This window comes from Alligator sinensis, unplaced genomic scaffold, assembly GCF_000455745.1.
Source record: "Alligator sinensis unplaced genomic scaffold, ASM45574v1 scaffold241_1, whole genome shotgun sequence".
Taxonomy (NCBI): Eukaryota; Metazoa; Chordata; order Crocodylia; family Alligatoridae; genus Alligator; species Alligator sinensis.
Window position 1 is genome coordinate 2,211,968 of NW_005841894.1, and position 11,768 is coordinate 2,223,735.

Here is an 11,768-nt window from a genome sequence, read left to right on the forward strand (position 1 = left end):
TCGCCAGTGCCTGTGCAATGATGTCGGCCAGTGCCTTCAGTACCCTCGGATGGAGCTCATCCGGGCCTGCCGACTTAAAGGCATGCAGTTCTTCCAAGAGACTCTGCACCATCTCAGGGTCTACGCATGGTAGTCTGGCGCCTTGCTGCTGCCTCTCTACAACCCCAGTGAGAGACTTGTCATGCCCCTCTCTTGGGAACACTGAGGCAAAGAACTCGTTGAGGAGTTCAGCCTTGTCCCCCCTGTCCGTCACCAATTGCATGTGTGCAGCTGCAGTGGAGCCCAGCAGCGTGGAGAGCTGCATGCAGCTGGTAAATCTGGCGTGGTGGAAGGGGAGGGAAGGAGAGTGCGGGGGGCGCAGATCAAGGCCCCTGTGATGAGGGGGGGAGGAGTGAGGCCAGGGCTGGGGCAAGGCTGTCCAGTTGGGGTGGGACATGGGAAGGAGCTCTGGCTGGCGTGGGGGCGGTATCTCCTGCTGCTCCATGGACCCCAGGAGGGCACGGGGCGGGGTGGGGGGAGGGCAGCATGTGCCACCAGATCTGCATGGGGTGGGAGGGAGGCTGCGGCCAATTTTGCGGGAGCTGTCACCGCCCGCCCTGAGCATAACCTGGTGCAGTGCCAACCCGTAGCTGCAGCCTACCCTGCCCATGCCCTGTGCAGATCTAGGAGCATGTGCCCCCCACTCCCCATGCCCTCCCAGGTTGTGCACAGCAGCAGAAGCCGCACCCCCTGGACAAGTCATGGCTCCGTCCTGTGCTTCCCAGCTGGGCCAGGGTGGGGCACTTGCCCTAGCCCCAGTCGCTCCCTTACCGCAGGGGCCTTGATCGCCCCCCTCCCCATGCCTCTTCCCTCCCCGCTCCCCTTCCACTACAACAGACTTACTAGCTGCCTACAGGTCTCCATGCTGTATTGGAAATTGGATTGGTATTGGCTGATAAGCCTCCTTAAAAATCGGCTGTTGGTATTGGCTCCCAAAATCTCTATCAGTGCACCCCTAATTTATACTCACAAATAGTTAAGTACCAGTAGTTATGGTTTGTGACAGTAAATACATAAATTCTTTGGAGTCTCAGGCCAGCAGAGAGAGACTGTATGCCTGATGAAGGGTGACTGAGCCTACTTTTTTTCCAACTATTCAGTTGGTCTAATATAGGAGTGGGCAAAATACGGCGTGCGGGGCCCCTAACAAATTTAGAAAATTAATATTTCTTTGCCCTTGCTTCCTGTCAAAAATGACAGGAACCAAGGGCAGTAGGACCCAGGGGAAGCCCAGCAGGCTCCCACAACCGCAGGGCCCGCCTGGCCCCACCCTCCCAGCCGGAAGCCCCGGTAGGGGCTTCTGGCCTGGAAACACATGGCTGCCCCAGCACTGGAACCTCAGGTGAGGGGGCAGGAAGGGCAGGGAAGGAGCCTGGGAAAAAGTGGCCTGGGGAAAACCTGAGTATGGATGGAGGGAAAGTGGCCCCTCATCCGCCCCGTGGTTGGTGCCCTGTGCTGCAGCCACTTGCAGCCCGCATGGGGCTGCCTGTGCCTGCTCCGAACAGCCCCACGGGCTGCAAGCAGCTGCAGCACGGAGCACTGGTCATGGGGTGGGCAGGGGTCCCACTTTCCCACTGCCCCCTGCGCCCAGCTTTTCCCCGGGCTCCTTCCTGGCGCGGAGGAAAACGGCCCCGCTGGTGCCCCACGCTGCAGCTGCTTGCAGCCCACACTAGGCTGTTTGGAGCAGGCACAGGCATGTGGACTGCGAGCGGCTGCAGCATGGGGCCAGCAAGGGGCTGTGCCCCCCCCCCGGCGCTCAGCACCACCCTGTAACCCGGCCCCACTGCCAGCCTGGGCCTCACCCTCGCTCTGCCCTCGCCCATCGGGGCTGCGCATGGCAACAGCAGCTGTGGCCCCCCCCGCTTGCAGTGCCGGGCAGTGTTTGGCACTGTTGCCTCTGGGCTGCTCAGTGTGAGAGCTCCGGGCGGGCAGGAGCAGCCAACACTGCCTGGTGCGGCAAGCAGGGGGGCCACAGCTGCTGCTGCTGATGGGCGAGCCCAGAGCCAGCTTGGAGCCCAGGCTGACAGCAGGGCCGGGTTACAAGCTGATGCTGAGCGCTGGGAAAAGCGGCCCCTCGCTCGCCCCATGGCTGGCACCCCACACTGTAGCAGCTTGCAGCGCATGTGGGTCTGCCTGTGCCTGCTCCAGACAGCCCTGAGTGGGCTGTGAGCGCCTGCAGCAGGGAGCGCCGGCCATGGGGTGGGCGAGGGGCCGCTTTTCCCTCGCACTCAGCACTACTTTCTTCCCTGTCGACGAGCAGGGGGTCAGGGCTGTGCGCTGTCCCCCGTCTATATCGCGGGGCTGGGGGGCACTGGGTATGAGTGGGCGCAGGAGCCAGTGGCCTATACTGGTATTCCGGTGGCAAGACCAGTATACTGGTCCCAGCTGGCAGGGACTCTGAGGAGCCAAGCCAGCTTCCCCCTCTCCCTGCTGGTGCAGCTCAGCCCAGCTCCACAGACCCCTGCCAGCCTGTGCCCTGCTTTGGGCCCCACTGGTGCTGGCCCTGGGACATTGGTCCCAAGATGGTAACCAGGGGGCGGGGCAGCTGTCAAGGGGCGGGTCTACCCATGCAGCCGTTGATAGCCTGCCAAAACTGGGTAAGCGGCCCTCTGCCCCGTAATAAGTGCCTGCCCCTGTTCTAATAAAATATATCACATCTACTCAAAGAACCTTGCCTGCCTATGTCCTTAAGACCAACAAGGCTACAACCAAAAACTTTGTAAATACATGAAGCATTTTTGAGAAATTCCTCAATACAGTTGCCCACTGTATTTTTACAATACTGCTATTATGTTTAAGAATTGTAAAAAGTTTGACCTTAAGCTGAAACTGATTTCTCATTTGTTTGTTACTTTTGCAATGTTATTTTCCAGGTATAGATCTAAGCAACATTTCACCAATCGGAAGACAGTTAACTGTGCAATCTGGAAAAAACAATGGTTGGTATAAAATGAAAAATGAACAGATGATCATAAATAAGCTTTTTTTTTTTTTTTTAATGTTAACTCTACTCTTTTTTTTTTTTTCTTAAAAAAAGTATTTGATATTGATACAGTAAGATACTTACGTTACTTTTGCTATAGGAGTAAGCATGTTGGAGTATGCTTGCTTGTTCTTTGAAACTCAAATTGCAAACTAACTTGTATTGTGTAAAAAGGTTTTTTGCTACCTTTTTTTAGAAGGGAAGAAGTCTACTAGGCTAAGAGCCTTGTATTAAGCTACAGAATCTTTCTGTAGCATTGTTTATGGAAATGCTTTGAGTATAGTTGAACAGTTTTTAAACTTGGTTCAATTTTCCATCAAAGTTATTTGTTTGCAGAGTAATGTGCTTGGATCATATCAAATGAGACTGAAGAATTCTTTTTTTTCTCTTCCTTTCTGGAAAGATATATAAGGGGAACATTTTAAAGTGTTTCATCCATTTTTGCATGAAATCCCCCTGAGACCTTCCGTAGATCTCTTTCCATTTTCCTTTTGTCTTTAACTCCTTTTTCTCAAAGTCTTCACTTCCAAATAGGGAAGGCTAGAACATGGTAACGTCCTCACCTACCTTTGGGTCTGAATGTGCTTTTTCCAGTATTTAGTATTGCTAGTTCAGGGAGCTCATGCTGATTGTTTATCTTAACTTATGCAACACTTTCACTCTAACTTTTAAGTAATTTTCAACTGTAAGCAATTTACCAAGATAAATGATTTAATATTCTCTCAGCTGATTCTGTTTTTGTTCCCTGCAGCTGCTTGTCAAACAGTATTGTCTTTGCCTGTGGACTTTAACTTAGAAAAAATATTAGGTATGTCACATACTGATTTTTAACAATGAATGTGTAAAATGAAAATCTCTTGCTTGATGTTTAGAAATAGAGGAATAGTCTATTGGAAAGCTGGTGTGTAAATTACTCTTCAGCAGTTATACAGAGTATAGATATTTTAGGGGAGATAACATTTCTTTGGTTTGTCTTGTGGCATCTTTCATCTAAACTGACCGTAATTCAGCCAGGTGGAGGCAAGGTGGTGAAAGGGTTACAAATTATATGCTTACAGTAACAGAAATATTGTTTCTATTCCTCAGTAGAGAGGTTAGTTACTTTTACAGTAACTTGTACTTTAAATGTTCTTGCCATGCAAATCGCAGTTCATGCATCCACTTTATAGGAGTTAGGGTTTTTGTTTTTGTTTTTACCAGAAGTGTCCTTTGGGGACCACACATGCACATTGCTTACTCTCTGCCTCCTAAATGATGGAAGTTCAGGAGATTCCAGCTATTACTTGTTAACTGGCTGCCCTAAATTAAGATGGTCTCTGCTCTTCAGTGGGTGGATTTATTTATTCTCCTCTCCCTTTTTAGGGGAGAACAGGAGCTCTCCAGTTTGAGACCGTTTTCTGTTCCTGATGTAGTTTAAGAATATGGCTCTTGAACTTTATCTAACTTGCTCTCTGCTTTGCAATACTGGCTACATCCTAAATTACTATTTCATTACTCAGATATTTTTCATCCTTCCCTTTGGAGGAGTTGCATGCTTTTTGTTGGCTGCTTTCTGCCTGTTCATCTTTGAAGTGTCCAGAATGTGCAATAACCTTAAATACTTTGTCATAGTTTGGGAGAGGTAGCTAGGAAAGAGGAATAAGAGATTGCTTGGAATGAGTTGGAACACCGGAGTTCTCTAAATCTTGGTGTTTCAAAGTGGCAGTTGTTCTCAAAGCCTAAACAGCTTAACACTTGTGGCTGAACTGAATTAATCTCTTTGGCTCGACCTCTGTAGACAGGAAAAATAATGTTATAACATTTTCATAAAACTTTGACTATAGGGGAGGAGTTTACTTGTTTTTATTACATTGCTTGTCTGTCTTCAATATTTTGACAGTTTCAGTTTTTTTTTTTTAAAGTTGGTTGTTTTTGGGTCCCAGCCTCTTTTTTCCATTCTTTTTCTGAAGACAGGTGAAATTGGGTGGCTTGATTAAACTTTTTTTTTTTTTTAATCTTTAGGTGACTATTTTAAGACTGAAGAATTTGCAGATCAGTCTCAGGAAAACCTTAGTTCCTCATCACTTAGAAGAAAATTATTTTTAGAGGAGAATGGAAGTGTATCTGAGTGTTTATCCCCTTCTTTGCAAAGTCCATGTAATAATCGGCCACCATCCCTTGGAGTGCTCTGTTCAATAGATATATCTCCAGTCCGGTGCAGAAGCCCTCTAGAAACATCTAGCTCAGTAAGAAGTTTGTTCGTTTTCTTTGTGTACATACTGATTTAGCTGATATAAGTAAAGTGAGTGAAGTATATGTGCTTCATAACATTTCACAGGCTGGATTACAATTTTTGGACTAAGATATGAGTGTTAACTCAAAGTGTCCTAGTCAAATTCCACTTTGGTATAGATATTCTGCCTAACTAAATCTTAATTTTCAAATTTCGGTGTTATGCATTTGTTTCACTACCTATGAAACTGTTGTATATCTGGCGTTTATTGTGAAGCAGCTATCCTTCTTTGTGCAGAAGTGATTATATCTGAGCAATATTGAAGAGCAAGTGTGCAAGTGATTTTACTCTATGTGCATGCATCTTGTGATGGATATGGGATCATTTAGTTCAGAATACCCTATCCAAAAAGTATTTTAACTGTTGAGAATATATTAACACTGTCTTTTTTTCATAAATTCATGAAGATTGCTTAATAAAAATGTGAATCCAAGGACTGTTTAGTATTTAAAATGTCCTTTAGTGCAAACAGCTAATCTGATGCTTTCACTTAAAGCAAATCTGCAAAGCAGGAAATTTGTTTTCTGGAAGGGTCCAAATGATCTGGTATGTCAAAACTGCTGCTGTATGGAAAGAAAAAAAATCCCCCACTTTTTGGAAATCTTGAGAATATAAAATATCTTCCCTGGATTTTCAGAGAAATATGAAGTCTCAGATGGAGATAAGAAGCTTTTTTAAAATCTTGAATTGAAAGAATAAGTAGCTGACTCTGTAACAGGTGTTAATTCTCTGAGAGTCAACAAAAGGTGTAATAATCTAATAAAAATTACTTCTCAACCAGGTTTTGACATGTGTTTGTCATAAACCTAATTATCCAGGGACTGGAGTTCCATGAAAAAGTTAGTCACATATGAAATAGTTCAGGACTTGAGTTCTGTATCAACCTTACTTTTTCCCTTTAGGGTAAAGAAAACACTTGAAAGGACAGTGTTGAGCAACAAAACTGCCATGCTTAGTGTCATGTATCTAGATGTGATCTTTTCAGAGCTGGAAAATGCAGAACACAATACATCTTGAAAGTCCAACATGAGCTCACTGTAAATGAGCTGGCAAGGTTCATACTGTACTAGATGACTGCATGTGAAAAACTATTGCATATAAGATCATAATTATGGAAATAATGGCAAGTGTTTGCCATTTTCCTTTGCTCCCAATGAAGCAGTCCATCTCTATTTTGAAATGTCCAAATATAGCTTGACACTGAATCCAAGCTTACACTACAGATGTTTCCTGATGTATTCTTGGTGGGAAGGTGTGATTTGACTGACAGAGCTGTGTCACAAGAGAAGTCACACCAGGAAAATTATTTTTCACTTGGTATAGCATAGTTTGAAGATGGGGGTGGTGGAGGAGAAACCGTTTTGGCAGAAGTGTAGATTAGCTAGTATAAAATGTATTTACAATTAGGACCCCTGCCAATAAAATATGATTGTAGAGCTATGCTGGCAAAAGTACTCTTGGTGGAAACCTGGCCTTAGAAGAAAACACTTCTTCTACTGCCCCTTCCAGGGGAAGGATTTCTTTTGGCTGGCTTATGAATTCAGTTTTTCAGATTTTATATATATATACTTGATATTTTTATATATATATATACTTGAACAAAAAATATACGAACAAAAAAATCAGTGTCAGTGGATAGGCTATTTGGTCTACCATTGCATACAGTAAATGCTTTTACACTGGGAGAAGAAACATTTTCATTTATTTGTTGATTGTGAACGTTATAGTTATTGGTAGTCATCTCTGATTGATTGAAAATATAGTGTTAATTGGTTCTATATGAAGTTTTACTAGGAAAGCATTGCACTTTTCTACAAGGTATCATAAAATCCAATGAGAATGTTCCAGTGGGAATATTCAAACAACTCTGTTCAAGAGTACGAGTGTCAGTGTAGCAGGGATAGAAATTTCCTCAGTAGTGCCATGTATTTCAGATTCAGAGAGGGTTTTTTCATCTGTATGTTAATCTAAAGTTATGCTATGCTTATTCTTTGTTTTAAAGGGTCAGTTTTCCTCAAGTCCTATCCAGGGAGGCACAAGAGCATATAGTCTGGGGAGCATAACCAGTCCCACATTTCCAGAGAAGTCCCCTGCAAATGCTGCTTCTCCTACTTTTTCTCCAATTGCTTTTCAGATAAGAAAGACACCACTGTCAGGTACAGTTTAACTGTATATACAGATTCCTTTCATGTAACTTGTATTTTTTGTCTGAAAATGTTTTTATTTTAATGGTAAATTTGTCCCCATCTAGGGACAGGATACCAGACTCATAGACTAGCAATCTCCTCTGGTATAGCCAATCCTAAATTTAGAAGTAAAGCATGTTAAATATAAAAATGTTAACCTGAATATAAATTTAAAGTACAAAAAATAAACTTGTGGAAAAAGGAATAATGAAGCCTCATGAGAGGAAAGAGTCTGCAAGGGATTGATCTGATCTGAGGAGGGACTTTCTTTTGAAGCTGTATGTCAAAAATAAATATGGGTAATCAGGATTGTAACTTAATTAAGAGTTGGGACTAGAATGACAACTATTAATCGGTAATCCCTTAAATTTGAGCTTGGTTCCCCAAAGATGATTTGATTTGAAATGAAATAAATTACTAGTTCAGAGACCAAGAGATGCTTATTATAATAAGATACCCCAATTGCTTGTAATTTGGCACTTGATGTTATTTATACTCTTTGCAATCATTATACACAGTTTGATACATCTGTGTATAATGATTGCAAAGCTACTTCAATTCTAGGCCTGATTGTAAAAAGTTTTAATTATTTTACCCCAAATATTCTGTAAAATATATATATTGTGTATTATATTGTACAGCTTCTTTTTAACATATTTAATGCATATAGTTAGAGAGCTTTCTTAAAACAAAAAACATGATTTTGCATTATTGGACTGAACTGGAGCATTTTGAACAAAGACCAATTTATTTTGGATGCTATTTGGTACTCTTTCTGTGCTGTAACAGACAGGCCATGGAAAGCAAATCTTTAGCTAGAGTTGGATATTAAATTGCATCTATGAAAATGAAGTATAACGTAGAATGTATTTCTTGATAGAGCAAGGTGACATCTTAGACTAATTCAGAGAAGTGTGTGCTTTCATAGACAGCAACCTACTTCATCAAATGCAACGAATGATAGTCCATTCCTAGCATCTGCTGGGCTAGGGACAGACATTCAAAAAGCCTGAGCTTGAATTGATTCAGTCTTTGCAGGTTAATCTAACCTGCAAAGCTTGAACTGATTTGGAGGTGGATAGACATTCCCTTTTCATTCCAGAAATGCAGGCACATGCAGGCAGTGGCTCAGGCTAGATGCTGGGGGACACTAGAGCAGCCCTTCCTTTCCCTCTATAGTGCAGAGCTGAGGCAGGGTGTGGCCAGGCCCCAGCAGGATGCTCTGATTATGAGGGGTTTAAACCCCTACCCTGGCCTGCACCGTCTCTGGCTTTTCCCCCACTTGCTGCTCAAGGGTCCGGAGCGTTGCCAGCCCCCAGCCCCGGGCTAGCACTCCGAGGCAAAGAAGGAGTGTACAGCACATACATCTGTTGATGGTACTGAGCTTTTCAATCTTTGTGTCTGCCAACCTGACAAGGCTGCAAACCAGCAGGAGGCTGATAAAACCAAAGTGTTTATCAGCTCATCAGCAAAACAAAATCCTCTCTCATGAGTTCAAGCTCTTCTTAACAGCATTTTCCAAGGAGGGACATTACCAGCTGACCTGTTGATTTTTAACTCGAAAAAGTCCAAAGTCAGAGGTTCTCAAACTTTGTGATACTGTGACCCCGAGTGCTGGATGGCTGTGGCAGGGGATGGGGAGCTCACACGTGGCAGCCACTACCACCATCCACCACTCCATGCTGCCACGCGTATCCTCTTGGAAGTTTGCGACCCCCTTTTAAGTTGCTTGCGACCCCCCAGGGGGTCACAACCCATAGTTTGAGAACCCTGTCCTAAGTGGACACTGTTCTGTCTGCTTTTGTCCTGTCCCAGTTAAAGTGGGGACACACACACACACACACACACCCCCACACACCCCCACACACACACACACCCCCCTCTCAGCATAGGCTAGCATACCACATGCCTAGGGGCCATGGGCTGGGGTCCATGCTGTGGGAGCTGGAAGGTGGGGAATCCCTGCTTGAGCAGTGAGGGAAGCCAGGCAGAGCTCTGGCTAGGGAGAAGAGGGGTGGAGCCAGCCTGTTCTCTGGAGCAGAGAGCACAGCCTAGCCTTGCCCAGGGCTGCAAAGCATCTGGGATGCCAGGGGACTCTGGTTTAACTTAAACCAGGAAGGGGTCTGGGACAGACATTGCATAAACTGGTATGACCCAAATCAGTTAACTCTGATACTACGTTCAATCAGGTTTATCTCAAACCAGTTTCAGCTATTTTGAAACTGGTTTATGTACACTGAACTTATGTTCTCTTACAGGTTTAAGGCAGTTTCTGATTACTTAAACCAGTTTATGTGTAATGTCTGTCCCTGCTGAAGTTAATTGCTGCATATGAAAGCCCATGTTTCTCTGAACCTGTTAGCCTCTAATGAGCCACCCAATCCTACTTTCTACCTAATTTCAGACTAATGGCTTAACCACCTTTGTTAATAATAATGTGTGGTAAGTAAAACTTTTGAGAATCTTTCTTTCAAAAGGAATATTGATTTCTTTTGGGGATAGCATTGTTTGAATATAATGCTTTCCTTGTGTACCATCTAGTTCAGCTGTCACATTTATAGTTAAGAAAATGTCAGGTTTTCTTCTATATAATATTTAATAGATTGGTTTATTTTTATTTCTATCACGGACAGAACAAAGGAAATTTATGTTTCGTTCTCCTGATGTTCCTTCTTCATCAAAATCAAACATGAGGACATCTCCCAATACTAGGAGTCCTTATATAGATGGCTGTTCTCCAATTAAAAATTGCTCTTCTGTGAAACTTGGAGCATGCAAAGGGACTGCACAATATCAGACCTCCCTCATTAGGATACCAATTCCACTTGAAAATCACAATCAAGAGGAAGATAATAAGGAAAATGCCCCACCAGCAGAAGGCCTGTTTCCAAAAATGGAAAATTCAATGAATCTACGACAGGAAGATGGTGATACTTTTGCCCATGGCACGCATTTGGTTGTGGCAACTGTATCCATTGCACCAGATCTCTCTGAAGCTTGTGAGCAGGGACTGTCATTGTTGCAGGAGATAGAAGGGTCAAAGGAAAATAATACTGTAGATATGGTCGATCCAATTGAGGTGTCAGATGAGAACGCTTGGGTAAAGGAAACGGTTGGTAATAGCAACATGCCAATGACAAGCTTCATGACAGGAATTACCTTCAGTATTGAAAGTTCTCACATGTTCATGTCACCTCTTGCAGAAAGCAGTGCAATTCCTTGTGACAGCAGTAGTATTCAGGTAAAATTCTTCTGGTTTTGTTATAACCCAAATTATCTATTTGCGTTCATGCATGTTTGGCTCCTATTCTGAAGCTGTCATCTCTTATTGAATGGGACCGAATGTTGAAATATAAGACTCTATTTCTTTTTCTTTCCTTGTGACCAGAAATGCAACAACTTCAGAGACCATTTTTTTTTTTTTTTTTTTTGCTAACTGATAAATATAGGTTAATCCAAAACCAGCATTCTGTCTCTTATTGCATTGGCTCTTGTTGCAGCAGATTCATTAGTAATTGGAAAGGACATGTTACCAGTCAGCCTTCTTTTGCTTTACAATTCATGAATAGATTTTTCCGTTTTATTGTTAAGCCTACACTGTTTTATTTTGTAAAAAATGCAGTCTTTAATGTCTAGCCAAATTAGCTGGGTTCAACCTTTAGCAAGTTTGCTAGAGGTGGGGGAGATAGTAATTCAGCTAGATGGTATTGATTCAGTCTAATCCAGTGTGGTATGGGGGCACTTTTCATCTGAAGATGCTGATACTTCTGCTATTAATGGTCACAGCTCAGTGGGATTTTATTGTAACTCTGGTGTACTTCCAATGCGTTTGTTGAAGTTTGAGCTGGAGGTTAAACCTTTTAGGACTGTTACGGTATATTGATAAACAGCTGTCATGTAGCATTTCAGGTTGTATTTCAGTGGTGAGTTAAGTTGCCTCATCACTGACACATTCAGATTAACTATATGTGCTATTCAAATGTAAAATATATTAAATAATGTAGAAGAAATAAGTGAGCTTTATTTGAAATAAAGTACATAGCGTTCTGATATTTAGCTTTTGTTTCAAGATGGACAGTGGCTATAATACACAGACGTGTGGAAGCAGCCTTATGGACACTGTTGGAGCTGAAAGCAGTTGCAGAGAAAATGATCCACGTGCTTATGAAGTTCCAAACAAATCTGAGCATCTCAAAACAAAAGTAAGAGAATATTTTTGTTCCATATCCAGCATCCAGTTTTGGAAAAGCCCTGCATAAAAAAACAAAAAACACAAAACAAAACAAAA

The 11,768-nt window shown here is 43.2% G+C and overlaps 1 protein-coding gene across 3 annotated transcripts in view; it reads left to right on the forward strand.

Annotated features, from left to right (window-relative positions):
* BORA (bora, aurora kinase A activator) overlaps positions 1–11,768 on the forward strand; it is a 30,540-nt gene that overhangs the window by 12,091 nt on the left and 6,681 nt on the right. For all 3 annotated transcript variants that reach the window (XM_014517164.2, XM_006018132.2, XM_025197305.1), the window contains exons 6-11: positions 2,913–2,978; positions 3,774–3,830; positions 5,024–5,247; positions 7,297–7,450; positions 10,114–10,721; positions 11,551–11,682. In XM_014517164.2, coding sequence (XP_014372650.1) covers positions 2,913–2,978; positions 3,774–3,830; positions 5,024–5,247; positions 7,297–7,450; positions 10,114–10,721; positions 11,551–11,682 — 1,241 coding nt within the window. The remainder of the gene's footprint in view (positions 1–2,912; positions 2,979–3,773; positions 3,831–5,023; positions 5,248–7,296; positions 7,451–10,113; positions 10,722–11,550; positions 11,683–11,768) is intronic.